Genomic DNA, 20,291 nt, shown 5'->3' with positions numbered 1-20,291 from the left:
GGAGCCTAGCTTCTGTCTGTTGTCACTGGGTTGACTTTCTCAGTGTTGAAGATGTTTAACCTGGTTTCTCTTTGGGTAACAATTGGGATGAAAAAGGATTGATCTCTGCAGGGAATTTATTTGTACTGTATATTTGCAATTGCTTACTTACAAGAGGCTGTGAGAGGTATTTTTAAAATAATGAACTTTAAGGGCAAGAATTGGCTATTTGCTAAGTGCATCAGACTTTGAGTTCTTCCCACATTAACTCTGAAAATAGCACAGCAGCAGAGTGGTAGTAGATACAGCGTGCCACTTCCTCCGGAGTTAAAAAGGGCATTGTTTTTCCAAGGTTTTGCATTCTAGATAGCAGATTTCATTACCTCAACTAAGCATTTTGCATTCTTATGTCAAATAACATACCAGAATATCCATAAAAACTTGGATTTGAAATCAGAGAAGAAAATATCTCAAGTCCAAGTGTAGCTATGAGGAAAAGGCCCAATCAGCAGAGACAGATGTATCTTAGAGTTCATGATGCATAAGGATAAAGTGATACTTGACAAAACTTAGACAGAGCTAGAATTTTAAAAAGGTATTAAATAGGAAAAGGTTTTTCCAACATTTTGCAAAAAAACAAATGAGGCAAAACAAAGGGAACTGCTTTGCACCGGAAATTGGGCTACACAGTTTCTAGCAAGATAATGATGATGAATATGGGGGGGAAGGTAGGATAGCTAACAGGATTGCAGAAATGGAAATGTACGCATCTGAAGCAGGGCAAAACCCCAGGGAACTCCCTGCCCACAGGTCAAGGGACTTCACATTCTGCATTGCAGAAATAGGACAGGACTACAACATGGAATTGTATGTTCAGTATCAAGGTTTTTTAACAAATCTCTCCCATGTAAATTTATTGTGTTAAGGATAAGCCTTTATATTAGATGCCTACAAAAAGAAAACTGGTAAGTAAAAAAAAAACCAACCCAACAAACAAAAAAAACCCCAAACAAACAAACAAAAAACCCAACAACAACAAAAAAAACAAACAAAAAAACCCCACAAAAACCAAACCAAACCAAAACCAAAAAACCCACAACCCCCCTCCCCCACCCCCTAAAACCCACGCATGTCCATTTTGGCTTCCATAGTGTACAGGATTTGGTAATATTTTATAATGGGGAACAATCTGACACTGGGTGCCCTTTCTGCCTGCATTTTGGGAAACCAACCAGGTTGGAAGCTGTCTAGTCATAATAGCGTGGGGCTAAGCTTGAAAGGACATTAACCAATAAGGCACATCAGTAGCCCAAAAGAAAAATCTAAACCTAAGGCATGGCCTGACCCTCTGTCCAAGGACCCCCGATATTGGCCTAGCTGAAAATTCTCAGGGGAGAAATCTCATGGCTGTCAACATGTCCTTTGAAAGCCCCCTGGAGCCCCACTATAATGGGAGCTCTAGGCTTTGTCTCTCTCCTAACCCTACTCTCTTGACCACCAGCGTACCCAAGGGCCTGGCTGAGCCTCAGCCATGGATCTTCAGGTGGTCCAAATGAAAACTTTCTCGGGAATAACTCTGTCTGCTGCCTACCTCTTCCCTTGGCAGCCTCTCCTCGGCTCCCCTCCAGCCGCAGCTCCAGGCTCAAGGTGAAAGAGGGAAATTTCAGTGCTGCACTGCTGGGCTACATGCTCCGGGACCCAAGCCTCTCTCCCTCTTGCTGAGGCTCAGCTCTCTGCCTATGACCATTCAGACCTGCGACTTCAGACTCACAGAAATCACCAGGTCTAGGTGGGAAAGGACAAGTCAGGACAGTGTTTTGTTAACCTCTACCTATCCACAGGAACAGCAGACACTATGCGCACCCTTTAAAAGATGAGCTTTAACTCATCGTTTCATTGGAAACCTACATACAGAAGGTTGGACAAGCCCTATCACTTCGAACAGGTTAAGAAAAAGCACCGTATGGAATTAGTTCCAGGCCAGAGGGAAATCATTGCCAAATCAAAGCACAGAGCTAATGCATCTGTGTAACACCATCTAATTATTGGCAGATAGATTATTTCACAGTATTCTCCCAGGCCGAGACATAAAAGATTCACAAACACGCTTTAGGATACAAGCCATGAATTCATAGCACTGGGGTCTGAAGCTCTTTTCATTTTATTCTAAACATCTGTAAAGGAGACTTTTTCTGCTATACACAGGGATGTCTATGGCATTCAGATATCACAGATTCTGATGCACTTCTATCACCATCTTGTCTGCCTCTTGCATAAATTAAAACAACTTTAGCTAAGTAATCCAGGAGCAAATCAATAGCATGTATTGGGCTTTTAAATCCTTTTAGCCAACTAAATAGATTAATGAAAAATACTAGAAGCTCAGAAAAGTAACAGGTTTTGGTAAGCAGTCTGGAGAATAAAACTTATGTAAAAACAGCCACTGCAATATTCAAAATAAGAAAAATCGGTAAAAATCTAAGCATGTCTGGAAGTAATTCAAACAGGAAAACCAGACTATATTTGTCCATTTAATTTTCCATCAAAAATGGCTGGAATAGCTCTAAAAAGAGCTACTTTCATTCGTTCAGGACCATAATGTTTGAAGCCCTCATATGGTTTACATTGATGCTATGGTTAAAAGGCAAAGCAGAACAACTGGGATAGACAATATAAATTAAATAACCACATGATCATTCAGAAATTAAAGGTAATATTTACGCAAAAATAACTTTCCTCTCTCTAATTCATCTGCTCTCCACTTTATTCTCTAACCTTTTAAAAAGAGGTAAAAAGATGAGCCAAAGGGCCTGTTTTTTCTTCTGGTGCATCTCTGGAGGGAGCATCTAGGATCTGGCTGAGGGCACATTTCCTAGTGGCTGCTCTAAAAGAGAGGAGCAGGCTGGCCAAGCAGCAAAAGTCTCTGGACACCTCTGGACAACTGCCTTCTTTTCACTCACAAACTCTACAAACAGGAAGCTACATACATTAGTGTAGTCTTAGTAAAAGTAGCATCAATAAGGCATCCTACAGAGTCACTGGAAAGAGAGAACACAATTCCTATCTCGGTTGGTTCAGTCAATCTTGGAGCCACATATCTTCTTCACTAGGCTGTAGGATTAAGTCCCTCCTAAGAGGATGTTTTCAAAAGTGACTACTAAAAATATGTTAATAAACTTACAGTTACAGTTTTGATACAAAGACTTTGGCTCACTTCAGATTGCTTAATCTTTGGTAATGTCAGAAGCTGTGACTGTATATCCCCAGGGCTATAGGAGTAGTAAGAACTGGTAAAATTCTCCAGGCCAATAAGGAAAAATCTTGGCACGCTGCAAGAGAACAAGCAAACACAAAGTCCTCCTTCCTCTGCCCCACAGTTTACTTTTTATAGCTTACTATGCAAACCACTAACTGCAAAGAACAGGCAAGGGAAATTTCACCCCGTAAGGTTAACATCTCAAAGTTATAAATGTATTAAGCAATGCAAACTGATCTGCAGCTCTTAGGAGCTGGAAAAGCTGCCAGCTCCAAGAACTGAAAGCTAACACTTTTGACATCAAACACCCCCAAAACGTTGTTTTCCACAACAATGCTAAACACTATTCTTTAATAGAGGGGAGAGCTCTCAGGCCTAGGGTTAAGTCAATCTCATCAGCAAAGTAGGGCTTTGTGATGTTGGCTGTCAACCACCACCTCCCACGCACGGTTGTGTGACACTTCTCAGTAATCTTCAGTAGCAGCTCTGTAAACACTGGAGGTTGTGTTATTCAAACTTTTCCTAGGGATGCCAGGAATTATACCACACTTTTCTCCACAATTATGATGCTGCTTTGTCTGTGAATATGCCTCTCGTTAAGCCTTTGTAGATTTGAAATTTGGTGGAGCATAGAGGTGTTTTAGGATTACAAAATCCAGCTTGCTGATTTATGTTCACCTGCACATTTAATCCTTAATTATTGAACTGTGATTAAAACCAGAAGCTGAAACTAGCAGCTGTAGTAAGTAATATGGTAATGAAAGGAGATCTTCCCAAACAAGTTCGTTGTTGGTACCAATTGGTCTTCTCTCGGGACAGATTACATCCACAGGACAATAGATCAGACTGGTATTGCAAGCCAGGAAAAACATTTACTCCGTACTGTCAAAGGTCTCTCCCAGCAGCATAGAACAGCATTAAACCCTTGATAAAAACCTCAAATGCCACAAAATGCCATGAAAAACAAACAAGAAGGATGCAGAACATTGCCAGTGTCTTCGGTCACAGCAATAGCAGGGAATTTAATATAGAGAGGTGATTCTGCTCCTCCTTTTGTTCCTCTGTTGTTAATCCTAAGGACCTTGAGCCTTTTCCAATAGGTGTTGGATACATTGAGATCAGTGAGCATCCGAGCGAACAAGGAAACACTTCAGAAGGTGTTCCCTGCATTTCAGGTCTGAAGTTTAACAGACTGAACTGCAGCTACTTATACTTTGCTGTGTATGTAAGTCCTTCAGTTTTCAGGGGTGTTACTCTACAATAAAGCCAAAACAAAGACATTGGCTTAAGCACCACCTGCGCTCTCTTTTCTTGCTTCTCTGACTTTTCAGCTTACTGGGTGGAAAGAACAACTTTTAAAGTCAATAATAACTCACCACGTTTAAAGCACGATCTTGCAGTACAGAGAAGTTATCAAAAATACCAACTATTTTTAGAGGCCTCATGTGGGCAACTGAAAAGTTTTTTTTTGGCATTTCATGAAATTAGATGTAAATGTGTTAAAAAGCTCCTGCAGCTAGTAAAGTGCTAAGTGCAAAAGTTATTTTTCCTTTACCCTTTCTTTTTTCAATACTGCCAATTTTATACATAAATATGATTATGGAATGATAACAAAAAGAAGGAACTACTCTTTCTGGCTTCAGAGAGGACTGATGGCTTTACTATGACTTCTGCAAACTCATCTTGTGAGTCAAAACCAAGTCTTTTCCTCTGTTTTCGCTCCTAAAATATTGCTTGATGTTTACTGAAATCTGAAGAAATACCCTATTTTCCACATCCCCTCCTGAAAGTCACTGAGAAAAGAAGTTCTGAAATAACTTCCTGTTCATTTCTAAATAGAGATGCTTTTAAAGCTGTCACTGATATCCCTTCATTGTCTTTGAAAGAAAGAGAGAGTCAGATTGCCCAGATCCAGGGCATAAACAGAGCGCTGACATTTAACCAGAGGCAGTGTATCCTTCCTAGCCCATAGTATTTTTTCCCTGCTAATTGGCACATAAGACCAAACTTTTGTTTGAGCTAAGAATGATTAGATAAAGAAGGAGAAGTGATGAAAGAAACAAACCCAATTTGGTGAACAAAACGAAAAAGACATCTTCAACCTGGTATAGTTCATGTTGGTAAGGCCAAGCAGATGTTGAGCAGAATCTATGCACATCATCTTTAACCCATAAAATGTAAACATTTTGTGCATACAGGTGCAGTGCTTTCAATGAGTCTTTACGGGGGCCTCCAGGGACTACCACCATAATAAATACTGCCCTCTAAAAGCAAATGATCTGAAGGAATCAACAGCTAATTAAAAAACCTAGAGCTCTAATTACAAATGGTGGCTTGTGGTCCCCTTCATTCATTTACCATTGCTCATCTCCATAAGCAAGATATACTACTTTCATTCCTCTCCAGACCAGGACCCTCAAACTCCTGAATTATATGTGTTAATTAAAATATTTTAGAAAATCCCACAATTAGTCTGAGCTGTTTGGTGTGGTCATGCCAGGTTTTTTTTCATCATTATGAACAAGAAAAAAAACGCTAACCACACCACTTAAATATTTATCTAGGAGTTTCCTTCCTCTGGAGATCTATCAAATCATTGAAGAGATATAGATTATACCTGGATATGAAGCTAACAACAACCCAAAACTTAAATCTTTAAATACCTTGAATCTCGAACCATCTCAAACGGGACCTTACTTCATATGGGAAGCCATATCTCACAATCACTTTTAGTTTTTCATCACTTATATTCAGCAATTTTCATCAGTTTATGAAAGTGCCAAAGACTGAAAAAATCACATTTTAGGAACACTTTTGTTACAGAACAGCTGTAGCATTTATAGCTCCAAAGTCCAAAATGGCCTAGGCTAGTTTTTGCTCCACTTTTCTCTGCAATGTCTTTACCAGAAACAACATTTAAAGCACTATGACAAACATCCATTAAGTGCATAAGTGAATGGAAGAGATCACAAAAGAAACAATTCCAGGACTGGACCTTAAATTGCACTACCATTCCCTTTTTGAGATTATATGGGATACTGCCTTTATATATTTCACATACATGCTATTGAAAGTTGCATTCAGATACTGTTGTATCTTTTTTCCTCTATAGCCAGAACCAGCGCAGATGGTACTACCAGATTAATTAAAATCACCCCCCCAGTTTCATTCGCAGTTTGTGTTCTGTATTGTTCTCCCATTTAGACTAAACTCCTTCTGCTTATTTGTTTTCAAGCATTACTTTTTATTTTTAAACAGCATACATCTGCTTTGCTCATTAGAATAAATATTTTACACGCACATTATGCAGATAAAGATTCTTGCAGAAAAAGGCCGTCATGCAGTTTGCTGGGTTGCAAAGGACATTGGACTATAAATCAGAGCTCTGCATGAAGCTGGTTTCCCTGTTACCGTGCTTTGCAAGCAAGGGAAGCCTAGGAGGGCAGACTAAGAGGACATTCAGTGACAGGGTGTCAGCACAGCTTGGCAGAAGATACTGATTTCAGAGGGAGAGGAATACGCGTTAAGCAGACAATTCAGTTTTAATGGTAATCATGTTTTTTTATGTTAAGGTTTATATACACTGACTTTCATCATTAAGTCTTATTTCCCTCAGAGATTACTACTAACTGTTTCCCTCTTTTTCGTCATAAATAGTGCACCAGGTCTAGTATTTTATTACCTTTGTGCCTTGAGAAAAGAGCCTGACTTGCACCAACTGCTATGAAGAAACGTTTTAGCATTTCCTATCTTCAGAAGAATGAATCTCGGTTTAATAGTCAGCTTTGCTAGAATTAGGCATGCTGACCACTGACTAAATCACGTATTTCAGCTTCTACAGCTATTTCAGTAACAACCACATATAAATTGATTATACGTAAAAAATTTTTACTAACTGTCATGTATCTGGTATTGATAGGCGATACAGGAAGCTGGGGTTTGGTAATGACGTGGCTGTGCAACAGGGAAGCTGTTGGGGTCTCCGCCATCCGCTCCAAGGCAGCTTCAGAAAGCAGTGTCTCCATTTTTACGTAGAAATGCTGACCAGGTTGTCAGATCTAGCTATGACTGAGCTGGACATAACCCCAGACTTTATCTTCTGTTTGCACAGCTTAGTGTACCCTATAAAGGTTCAGTCAACACGATAAAATACCCCGCTTTGTTCAAATAGCATAGTCATTAGCACAAGCACCGAGCCATCCCCTTTGTTAGCCAATCCCAAAGCAAGTGAAGAAAAATGACAGATTAAATTTATCACTCTAAGAAGAAATCAAAGTAAATAAGATCTTCATGTTTCTGAATGTCACAGTAGTCAGAGAGGTTGAGAGAGGGATTTTTTTTTTTCTATGAAGTCTTTGCTGTAATAATTACTTACTGAAGATACCGGTTGGAGTTAAAAACCAACTCTCCTAAGCACTAAGGACAGATGAGGCTCTGTACCTGTGTTGCTAAAAGTATTCCTGCTCTATGATGGGATGCTCATTCACTCTGGAAACTCAGTACTCCATCTCCATCTAGTGCAACAGAGCATCGCTGAGGACAAACACCAAAGTTTAAGGCACTGAGCTCTTCTGGAGAACGGAACCATGTCAGCAGATGATTTAACCAAGCTAAAAGAGTGAGTCCATTTCTGACCATCTGTAGGACCTTTATCTACTCTTCTGCTTTTACATATGTGCCTCATCTTCAGCAAAATGAGCTAGCTGTTTTCAAGTGCAGGCAGTTGCTAGAGACTCAAGTTCACTATTTTCTCTGTCTACAAAAGGGGACCAATAGTAGGGGTGTCAAACAGTGCTGATGAAGACAAGCTTTTGAGTAAGAATGAGGGCTGGATGAAAAACTGTTGAAAGTTTTCATGAAATGTACTGTCTGGGTGATCAACTGGTAAATGGACTTCAATCTGCAGCTACAATGAGGTACATGAAAAAAAAAATCTTAAAATAAACCGTAAAAAACATGTAAAATAACGTAATCTCAGATGACTGCTACCAATGTGGAAAGAGAGCTCAAACCAAATAATCTTATGCAAACACTACCTCAAGTGCTCAGTAACAGTTAAACAGTCAAATTGAAAAACATTTTTATGCCACTAGATGAATCTTTGGTGTGTCTGCAACATTTGATACAAGGCAAGTTGGGCATACAGATCAAGCCATACAACCTTGGAAGTGACACAAGTCTCAGGGCTTTACTGAAAATGTGTACTCTCTTGCACTCTTTTTAAAAATACCAGAATTTAGGAACCTGGAAATTTTTAAGTGGGAAATGTGGCAGACATGGTGGGCAATGCTACAATAATAAATCCATTTTGAAGGTGGAACACTTCTAGTTTTGTGTTCATTCCCTTCCTTCAGAGTCTCTCAGTCTTATCATCAATCAGTACGATAAACCAGCAAGGCGTTAGACGTTACTTGCTGTGTGTTTTGCAGTGAAATGTAACCCTAGTAAAATCCTTGCCTTGGCCCCCTTTTTCACTTACTTCAATTGCTGTGGCTGTTTTGATGCTGCCCTGCCCTTGATGTACTCTCCAGCTAGACCTTTCTTGTTCGGTACTCAGCTGCTGACAGATGAAAGCCGGTAAAATCTTCAGTTCCTACAGGATTCGCTGTCATCCTGTGCTTCTGCATAAGCAACACACTCTTTGGGAGAAGAGCTGGCTGGGTGGCAACCCATCATCATTCTTGGGAGCAAATGGCCCATGGTTTCACCTAGCACCCCCTGTTTTGTGGGTAACTGAGGCACAGTGACTGTCTGCATACTGCTTTGTGAAATCTTGCACAGAATAATTACCCAGTTTGCTGCATTTTGAAGGGAAAGTAGAGGTAAATAAAACAAACTTGAAAAATGATTGTGTTTTTGCAAGTGTCGGAATTCTTACCCATATGATGAAGGTATCCATTTTGTATGGCCATCCTCTCAAAGCGTATTTTCACAGTGGAGAATGCCAAAAACAATAAATCACAGAAAGAATCATCATACAAGCAAAATATCCGAATCATATGTAGCCTCTCCACTCGTTGAATTGCACTGTTTTGTTTATAAATACCAAAGTGTCTGCTCTGCATCTGTTGCAATGACGTACTGCCTTCACTTACTATTTCCAGCAGAAAAAGAAATTGTGAGTGATGATCTTTCTTCCCTAATCTCTGGTTCTACTTATCCAAAAGAAAGGTGATATATTTTGCTGCTTTGGTACATCTACCAGGCAGCAAAAAGCTCCTCAAAGATGCAAATACTATCAATGTTTTTCAGGCAAAAGAGGATTAATTGCACTAGGAAGTGTTGCTCCTGGAGACACAACTGAATTCTTTATTCACCTACTTTTGAGAGCACAAGCATCTCCAAAGCATGGACTTGTTTTGAGTAAAAAAACATCAGCTCATGCTGTATTCTGAACAGATCCCAATTGCAAATCAAGTGCCAGTTCAGCTCTTTTGTGATTTGTTTTTTTTAAGTGCTATTAATAATACCAAGGTAAGTTTCTTAACCTTAAAAAAAACCAAAACAAAACAAAAGAAAAACAAACCCCCCAAAATCCCAAAACCAACACAGTAACATTTGCTAATGTATCTTGGTCACTTCCAGAGCCTCAAATGTTCTACCATATAGAAGATACTAAAAGGCTGGCAACATATCCTTGTTATGTGCCGCCTCTTTCACTTTTTTTTCACCCTTAAACTTTATTTTATTTGGAACATACATTAATATAGGCTGATCATTTTGGATGTATATACTAAAACTGTTCCTTATAGATAAAATTTTGAATAAAGAATAAATCAGGATTAGCCCTGGCTGCAAGGAAAACATTTATCATGAACTTGTAATGCCAGCAAAACAGAAAACGGACAGAAGATCAGTAACGCTCATTAGAGCTTTATCTACAGCTCAGCTCTAAAGTGACACTCAACACAAACTTTTCATGATCCTGAATGAGAATGGTCAGAAAATCTAGCACTGAACTTACTGACTCGAGAAGAAAACATGCAGACAGACCAAAAAGCTCCATCGTGAAGTACAGAAATATCTTCTACAGAACAATCCAATTCTTGCTGGAGGTATGCCTTCTGGTTTGCCTGCATCTACTCATTTCCAGTTACATTACCTTTCTTAAGTTTTTCCTTTCTTTTGTCTGCAATTGCAATATACTTTGCTTTACTAGTCTGGGGCTCTTGCGACCGCTAGCATAAGAGAACAGAATTAAGGCAATATACCTGAATGATATAAATTTGATATGTTTACCAGATACATGGATGAGATAACCTTCCTCAAAACACTGAAGGATAGCTGGGACCAACAAGTACAAAAAACAAAATAACAATCTGAAGAACTAAAGCATTGTTAAAACTCTTGTTAAGAATCCTATGTAAGGTGGGAAGGCTAACATCTGAACAATTTTCACAGTCAGTAAAAGCTGATAAAACAAAGCAGATCCCAAGTCAAAGACGATGCTAGTAAGAGTCAGTTTCGGTTCCACAAATGTCATCACCCATTTCTAAATCCTGAAGCCTAGGAAACAACTCAGTAATACAAATTTGTAATGAAATAGCTACATCAAGCTCTTAACCCACTCTTCTTCCTTCTTTATGATTTAAGCTGACATTTAGGAAAAAGAGGGATTTTAGAAACTACTGTCTCAATAACAGTCAGCTTGCTACTACATTACATAATGAAGGGGCTGGGTATCCCAAATAGCAGAAAGCTCAGATAAGAGTGTTATTACCAAGCAACTGCACCTGAACTGGATCCCTCTGTTGCCAAATTTTGACTGAATATTACCAGTATTAATGGAATCCATTACCAGTGTCTGTACTGTAGGAATGGTACAGCCAGCTAAATCACCTATGAACTGCAGTCACTGCACTAGGTTTTTTTTTCCCTCTTCTTCTTTTGGGTTTTGTTTCTTTTGAGGAGAGAAAGCTATGGGGGACCCAATACCCACAAGAAGGTTATCAAGACGATGGAGCCAGCCTCTTCACAGCATGCATGGTGGGAGGATGACAGACAACTGGCAGAAGCTGCAATGAGACAGGCCCAAACAAGAGGATATACATAAAAAGCTTTTCAACATGGGGACAGCCAAGCAGTGGGACATCCATCCTTCGAGGTTTTCAAGACCCAACTGAATACAGCCCTGAGAAACCTGCTCCAACATTAAAGGAACTCTGCCTTGAGGAGGAGGTTGGACTACATTACTCTACAGATCGCTTCAGACCTGTATTATCCTATGATCCTATCATATGTACTGTTTCTGCACATTATTTAATCAAAATTAGATCTGAACACAAGATTAGGCAAAAGATTTACAGATTAATTTTAACAACAAATTCCTATAAACACATAGAAACATCAAAACCTTCTGGTAATGCAGTGTAATAAACAGACAGTCCCCTTGTTAAGAAACCTCAGAAAACAATCAGAAATACTTTGCCTTAGTAAGACAGAAGGCATTTGGAAATAAACACACCTATTTAATTTTTCAGAACTCAGGAAAAATATAAGTAAAATACTTTGAAAGTGCATTCACAAAAGGTATCAATAAATGTTTAGGATTTGAGATGGGGCTTCCCAAATTGCAGAGAAAAATACCTCAAAGACTAGAACTGTCTGCAAGCACAGAGAAGTTCAGCTTGTCCTTATGAATAAAAATCATTGAGGAGAGACAGGAATTTCAGAAAAAGTGGCTGAAGAAAGAAAATATTTTTCTTATCTCTTTAAAAGGAGGAAAAAAGAGATTACAATAAATGCAAAATATTTTACTTACTGCAAACAAAAGCTGTGGTAACAACATTGCACAAAACCAAATTTTAAGGTTTTGAAATTCTCAGAAATTACTCCTCATTGTGAATTTTTTTTTCCTCCATATATCTTTATAATTATATTTTTACATTAGTTTTACATTATGACAACAGTAAATTACTTACAGAAATTAACACAAATTGTATATAACCTGTCAGCTTACTAACGTTTCATTTATATGTCACAGAGTGTAATCATTTACTTTTCTCTGATCTGAAAAGGATTATTAGATTCAATGTTTTGTTAGTCATATAACAGAATGATACGGTCCGCACCAGTAATTTTTTTAAACGATTAGAAGTATATGCGAATTCATTGTAGGTGTGCTGTTTGTATTTTCTACAACATGTAGGTAATAACTAACTTTGTTACTTCACTAGAACGATGGTTTCTCCCTTTTATGTAAGATCTTCAGCAAAAAGGTAGACAAATACACAAATCCAACATTTTTAGATCCAATGCTGAATAGCCTGGAGGGCAGTAGTAAAAGTCCTGAGTGCAGGATGAGTCCCTCGATAAGACATCATGAGGGACCCGGCCTCTGCGTTGAACCCTGCCTCTTTAAGTTGTGTTGCTATTTCCTCTACATCCCAGCCTCCTTCTCCCTGGTTAGCCAGTAAGTGGTCAACAAGGCGAGGATAGAAGGCAGTAGATACGCACTTCACCGCTAGCTTGGCATTGAGGAGCAGGGAAAGTATTTCAGCATCACAACTGCAATCATCAACCTACGAAGAAAGAAAAATCCAAAGTAATTAAAAATTAATTACCAGATACATCCATGAACTAGAACATGTCATGACTGTTCTAACAGCACAGTGTGACCTCGAAAGCAAGATGAGTATTCTATATGGATTAACAACAGGAATACACACTTTGCATATGTCAGAATAGGTAAAGGTATGTCTTTAACAGTCTCTATCACATTAATACAAATATTTGACCTGCACAAAGTTAAGGAATAAGATGCTTAACAATAGTGCACTTCTGTTGTTACTTGTTGATGCTTAACAATGTGCAACAGGCACTTCTTGCTTACAACCCAATTCTCTGTCCCATGAAGCTTCGACAACCATTTCTTAGTAACATGTAACAGTGTCAATTTGCAGTTGTGGGGGTTTTTTTAATTTTTTTTTTTCCCCAGAAACATTGAACAGAAGTATGATATATTAGTCCAGAAAACCAAATGTACTGGTAAAAAAAATCTTACCTACTCAGACACATACACTGTGAGAGATCATGCACACCATTTAACATGGACCATCTACTGTGGGAGACTACTTTCTCCAGTTTCCCTATACCAGTAGACAAACCAGAAACAGGATCCTCAAAGCATAAATCAGAAAAAGTACATGATTTTCTCTTGAATGCATGGAATTGCAAGACTCCCAAGGTTTGGCATCTTATTTGGAGGAATCAATATTACATTTGCACGTAGAGGAACATACAGAGTTCATAAGGAACTACCAGGTAGCTCCTTGTATTGAAGTAGATGAGAAATCTGCAACTAGCTTCGGGAGAAAGAACTTCTTTTGAAGTAACAACAAATTCTTTTAGAAGAAAGATCTTTATTGTATTTAAATAGTTTTAGACTAATGAATATAAGTCTTGCTTCTGTGAAAGAGCTGAAAAGTCAGCATGATGACTGAAAGCATGTACATGATAAGCAACAGAAATAGAATAATTTGTTGCTCTATTTTGGAAAAGATGCACTCTACATAACATAAAATATAATTAAAAAACAAAAAAGACAAAACACGAAATATTGTAGCATGAAAAGCTGTTATGCCTCTTTTTATCACCTTCAATTTACCATTAATAACACATGATCATTATTTTCAGTTGACTATTTTCACTTTCTTTGGAACTTCAGAAGCTTTCCAGAAAAACAGAATGTCTTTATCATGTTAACCAGGAACACAGTCTGCTGTTTCACCCTCATGCTATTTCTTCCATTTTTTCATTTAGATATTTGTGGTTTTCCTTCCATTGAAATCTTAAAAATAAACTTTATTTCCTCCAAGTCTTTCAGCATTTTCTCAATTAATTACATAAACCTCTTATGGATTACAAAGCTAATGCAACAGTTTACAAAACAGTTCTAAAAACAATAGGTATGTCCAATCTTTAAGCTGGCCACCTTAAGTCTTTAATTATTTAATAATTCCTCTAAATTGTCACATGTTCATTACTGACATGTTTTCCTGTTGAAGACAGGTTGATCATTAAATAGAATTCCTAATGTTGGCATCTTGTAGCATATCACGCGCCATACTAAGCCATTATCCAAACAGCTCTCATCTTTTCTGAAATGGGAGGCTGGAGGGATATTCTGCCCCACCTCTGAGCTCCGTGTGCTCTATTCTTCACCTGTATGTAGAATGCAACTTTACACAGAGCTTCAGTGCTTGATTTTGTGTGCATAAAATGCAAACGGTAATTACAGTAATGAGATTAACAGAAGATGGGAGGTTTGATTTAAATTAGCTTTTTAGGCTATTATTCAGTTAATGAAAAGTCCTATAGATTAGTGTGATTTCATAGGCCAAAAAAACCACAAATTGGGGAGAGACAAGTCTGAGAGTAAAAGATCTTTTCTAGCATAAAACCATTAAGCAGCTGAGCTATACTATGGGGATGAAGATGCCCCCATGCAACACAGAAGCAGAGCAACCTGTCTGTACTCATGCATAACTGAGTTGTGTCTGACAGCTCATCCTTAAGCTCAAATAGTCCAGTAGGTTTAAATTGATTAGCATTTCCCATTTTTTTACTTCAAGGCAGTCTGAAGACCTGCTCAGAAAGAGTAATGTAATTGTAATGTAATTGTCTCCAGGCAACTGGATGGAGACACAAGATGGCAACCAGAGCCTGTGAACGTAGCTAAGGCCACTACCTATTCTGCAACTCTTCATTCAGTCTAAGCAGAGTCTGACAGTTCTTCTTCTAAGAACACAGAGAAGCCAAGGTTTAATGAGAAATCTGTATAAAAATGGGCAGCTGAGAAAGATAGATTAACTATTTGTTTTTATCAGTTTTGCAACTCCAGATCATGCGAACATTTTGGGTATCAATTGCATATGAAGAAACAAGTCATTAGTTAAATAAAAACAAATGCACACACAGAAATTCCATACCAGTCTATGCAGACTGTCAATAATGGGGCTACATCTGGCTGGCGACCGGTCACCAGCAGTGTTCCTCAGGGTTCAATTCTAGGGCCAGTCCTATTCAATATATTTATCAATGGTCTGGATCCTGGAGTTGAATGCACCATTAGCAAGTTTGCTGATACCAAACTGGGAGGTGCTGTTGACTCTCTCAAGGGACAAGAGGCCTGGCACAGGGATCTAGATAGATTGGAGCATTGGGCTATGATTAATGGGATGAAATTTAACAAGTCGAAATGTCGGATTCTGCATGTGGGACGGAGCAATGTCGGGCACAAGTATAAATTGGGAGAGGAGTGGCTGGAGGGCAGCCCTGCAGAAAGAGATCTGGGGGTGCTGGTCAACAGCAAGCTCAATATAAGTCAGCAGTGTGCCCTGGCAGCCAAGAGGGCAAACTGCATCCTCGGATGCATCAAATGCAGCATGACCAGCTGGTCAAAAGAGGTGATTATCCCTCTGTATTTAGCACTGGTGCAGCCTCACCTTGAATACTGTGTGCAGTTCTGGGCCCTACAATTGATCCAGAGGAGGGCAACAAAGCTGGTGAAAGGGCTGGAAGGCGTGTCCTATGAGGAGCGGCTAAGGACTCTGAGTTTGTCTAGTCTGGAGAAAAGGAGGCTGAGGGGCGACCTCAGTGCTCTCTCCAGCTTCCTGAGGAGGGGAAAGGGAGAGGGAGGTGCTGGTCTCTTCTCCCTGGGATCCAGCGATAGGACACATGGGAATGGTTCAAAGCTGCTCCAGGGGAGGTTTAGACTGGACATTAGGAAGCATTTCTTTACCGAGAGGGTGGGCAAATACTGGAACTGGTTTCTTAGAGAGGTGGTCGGTGCCCCAAGCCTGTCAGTGTTTAAGAGGCATTTGGACAATGCCCTTAACAACATGCTTTAACTTGGTCAGCCCTGAATTGGTCAGGCAGTTGGACTAGATGATTGTTTTAGGTCCCTTCCAACTGAAATAGCCTATTCTATTCTATTCTAATAAATTAATGTGTATTTCAAAACCCTAATTAAGATAGTTTTATTTAAGCATCACTGCTCATAAGCTGTAAGATTTTTAAAAAATAAATCAATTTAAATGTACCTTAAGACTACATCTATTTAAAATTAATTTTAAATTAGAACAACAAGCGTTAAAGCAAAATATTACTAAAACAATATAAAGGTAAACACAGACAGCGTATATTTAAAAGTAAAAATACACCACAGAGTATAATATGGTGCCTGTACAAGAAATGACTCAGCAAAACTAGGACTCCTCAATCTATAAAAGAGGCAGCTTGGAGGGTATAGAGCAGATAGCAACATCATTAGAGTATACGGGGATTGATTAAACACGTTCTGTCATAAAAAAAGAATTACGAAGCATCAAATGAATCTAGTAGGATCAGATTCAGAGTAAATAAAAGGAAATAATAAAAGGAAATAGTTGGTTTTTTACACTGTTGAACTCTTTGGCAAATGATACTGCAGAATGTAAAAGCTCATCCAAGTTTAAGGAGAAACGGGACAAAATGGAGGAAGAAAACCATTGGCAGTTACTCAGTACACAAATACATACACCTGAAAATGACTGGAAGTTGGGAGAGCAGTATCTCAGAAAAAGAGCCTATGTATTTGCCCTATTCTTATTCTTGGCTAGACTTGTAATTTTTCCCTCCGTTGGAGCCAGGATACGTTCCAGACGGACTTTTGATCCTCAAAATTTTACCTTTTAAAAAATACTAATTCAAACAACCATAAGGGTTATTTTTGTTTGTCAATGATTTCAATCATATTTGAAATATTGTTTAAGTTAGCACAGATTGGCTGCAAGTATATACGTGTAGCATGCATACCAAATATTAGCCTACAGTAGACACAGACTCTCTAAATCGCATTATATTTTCTTTTTCAAAATCACTCTTTTGACAAGACTTGTAAACAAGAGAGTAAAACCTGATTAAGATAATTACTAAAAAGCAACCTTACCATCCCAGTGTTAAAAAGCTGCTGCTTCTGGGTAGACAGCAGAGATAGGATCTTATTAATGAGTCGCTTCTGATCTGCCTGCATATGCAGAACCTTTACTATCCCAAGATCCTAAGTAAGTCTTAAAACACTGGTTCCAGCAAAGTTTATCACTGATCCCAGAAACAATGTTCCAGTGACACAGGATGCAGCTGACTGCAGTTTACGCAAGTCTTAGAGGTGCAGGTATCTTCTGCACAAATGAATACACAAACACTTTCCATATTGTGTGTACATGTGAATACACTATAAACTACAATAATGACAAACTCAGAGTATGTAAGATGGAGAAAAACCATTATGCCTATCTAGACTTCCATGTTGAGGGTGCTAAATTTTTCATTAGTGTAAAACCTGTTACTTCTGGAAGGCTTAAATGGGAGAATACTTTTTCATATCCACCTCTCCTGCAGTAGTGCAGATTTGACAGTGCAGATTTAGTGTGGTGCCCACACACAATGCGCACGTGTACAAGTAAAAGAACTAATGGGGATAATTATGCTAAGGAGAGGAAATTCTGACTTTTTTTCCTTGACTTACATACCTATTTAGGTATTGGCTGAAATCTACTTTCAAGATGTAGGCATTCAAGTGGTATCTCTGATGACTAGCTCACTCCTTTAGACTGTGATGATCAATACTTTCCCTGCTAGAGACATGAATATTCATCTAGAAAGTGAGAAAGAATAGAAACAGAATTGCAACAGATGCACTCATAATTTCCACTGAAGCAGTGCTACAGCACTCTGCTTCAAACAGTGCTCGTGCATTTTCTCAAATGTCTCTTTAATGCAGAATTTATAAATGGATCTACATCTACAGATGGAAAACCACATCGCAGCAAGGTTCCCCTCAACAGGTACAGAAGTGAGGACCCACTTGCACTCTGTCTCTGCAAGTCCTGAACTCTTTCTGCACATCTTAGCAGGATGGGTAGGAGCCTTATCCCAGACTGCTAAGTGCTGCTCTTAGAGAGGACACAGGATTCAAGCTGTTTCCCTAATGCCCTTGGCAAATGATCCAAACACGAAGCAGTTGTACAACCTGTATTCACCCCTACGCTGACTGCTGTATTTCTGAATCAGAATGGCAGTTTGTGTCTTACGCTGAACTCAGTACTGTCAGTGCATAATTAGTAAGGGTTAAGCATGCTCGCCTGAGGCTTTGCCATCAGCACACTAATGTTACGAACTGCAAATGGGTCAGACTTGAGGCACTCAGCTCTACCAAGGCAGCAGGTCCCCTGGGCAAGCAGAGACAGGGAGTCTGCAAGTTTTAAGAAAGCTTGTGTGTGAAACAGGTGGGTGAAGATCAGCTTTGCCACAGGTGGCACCTTCTGATGTACTCAGAAAAGGAACTTGAGACATCTAGAAGGCTTTACTGATAAATCACTGAGGCCTCCACAAATTCATGCAACCATGAATGTAAGAATTTTGTGGATCTGCTCTCCAAGATCAAGGACACATCTTACATCAGCATCCAATATTTCTTCTGGTTGCTAATACAGCCTACATGGACATTGTACCTGTACTTGCTATGATGCAGTGTATCTGGGCGGGGGGGGGCGGGGGGGAAGTCTCTCCTGAAGTGAGAATTTCAGATAAGCAAGAGCAGGTCAGGTTCTATGTTTTGCCTAACTAAAGGGCAAATCAGGGTCTGGGCAATTCCCTGTCAGCGTTGTTTGTGCAGGTGTCTAGAGGTTTTGGTATTAGCAATAGGCAATATTTCATCCATAACTTATGCATTATAAAATCCAAACATTATGAAATACGGATACTAAAGGAAAGATAAGAGCTGCTGCTGATGTAACAGAAGAGGAGAACTGAACCTGCTATTTCCCAGAGTATTAGCTCTCCACTACTACTGGAGGTAAAAATGCTTTTCATTTTAATCTTGAATGGAGTCTATAGCTATAGGACAAATAAATAAGGGGAGAAAAAAACAGAGAGATATTAAAAAACCCTAGAAAACTAAACTAGAGAGAGATATTTTACCATAATCACTGTTAGCTTATATACACATAATTTAACAAGATTTCTTTTAAAAGGTAAGCCACACTAAGTGAGTAGCCATAAATGGCATAAGACACTGGAGGCAACTGGAAATTCCATTATGTCACACATTCTTTATGGTTTTCAATAGATCATGTTGCAAAGGTAGTCTCAGTACTTCATTATTGAAAGTATAGTCTGTAAAGTATGTAAGCTAAGGTATTATTTTAGATTAGCTACAAAAATTTGCCAGTTCTAGTTTCTATTAAAGCCTTGGTTGAAGAAGTATTTGCACTGATTATATGAACTCCCATTTGTTGGCTGTTTAAACAATGTAACTACCAACAAGTAATAGAATATTTACCTGCTCTGTCAGAAGTATAAAAATCAGTCTTAATCTTTGAAAGACAACCAAGTGAATAGGCAACACTGAAACCATTCTCAAAAACAATCTGACTCTTAAGGGCAAACTCTGAGCCCTATTGGCGGTAATAAGCTTATTTAAGCAAACTGATTTTTAAAATTATTCACACACCACACAACACAAAGGAAAAATAGTTATTTCTGTTATATAAAAAAAAAAAGATAAGCGGCAGTTTATAAAAAGATACACAATAAAAAGAGAGATCTGCAATTTCAAAAAAGGTTTGTGCTGGTTTTGGCTTGGGTAGAGTTAATTTTCTTCATAGTATATAGTACGGGGCTATGTTTTGGATTTGTGCTGAAAACAGTATTGACAATACAAGGATGTTTTCGTTACTGGTGAGCAGTGCTTACACAGAGTCAAGGCCTTTTCTGCTCCTCACCCCACCCCACCAGTGAGTGGGCTGGGGATGCACAAGGAGCTGGGAGGGGACACAGCGGGGACAGCTGACCCCAACTGACCAAAGGGATATTCCATACCATATGACGTCATGCTCAGCATATAAAGCTGGGGCAAGAAGAAGGAAGGGGGGACGTTTGGAGTGATGGTGTTTTGTCTTCCCAAGTAACCGTTACGCGTGATGGAGCCCTGCTTTCCTGGAGTTGGCTGAACACGTGCCTGCCGATGGAAAGCAGTGAATGAATTCCTTGTTTTGCTTTGCATGTGCACGCG

General features: G+C 39.0%; 1 protein-coding gene across 1 annotated transcript in view; it reads right to left on the bottom strand.

Moving 5' to 3' along the window:
• Positions 1 to 12,384: 12,384 nt before the first annotated feature.
• LOC104073211 (neuroblastoma-amplified sequence-like) overlaps positions 12,385 to 20,291 on the bottom strand; it is a gene marked incomplete at its 5' end in the record, with an annotated part of 45,743 nt that continues 37,836 nt past the window's right edge. Inside the window, one exon of the mRNA XM_009572906.1 lies at positions 12,385 to 12,756. Coding sequence (XP_009571201.1) covers positions 12,481 to 12,756 — 276 coding nt within the window. The remainder of the gene's footprint in view (positions 12,757 to 20,291) is intronic.

Source organism: Fulmarus glacialis, unplaced genomic scaffold, assembly GCF_000690835.1.
Source record: "Fulmarus glacialis isolate BGI_N327 unplaced genomic scaffold, ASM69083v1 scaffold10242, whole genome shotgun sequence".
Classification (NCBI taxonomy): domain Eukaryota; kingdom Metazoa; phylum Chordata; class Aves; order Procellariiformes; family Procellariidae; genus Fulmarus; species Fulmarus glacialis.
The sequence above is the reverse complement of the archived record's forward strand: the minus strand, read 5'-3'. Positions and strand labels throughout refer to the sequence as shown.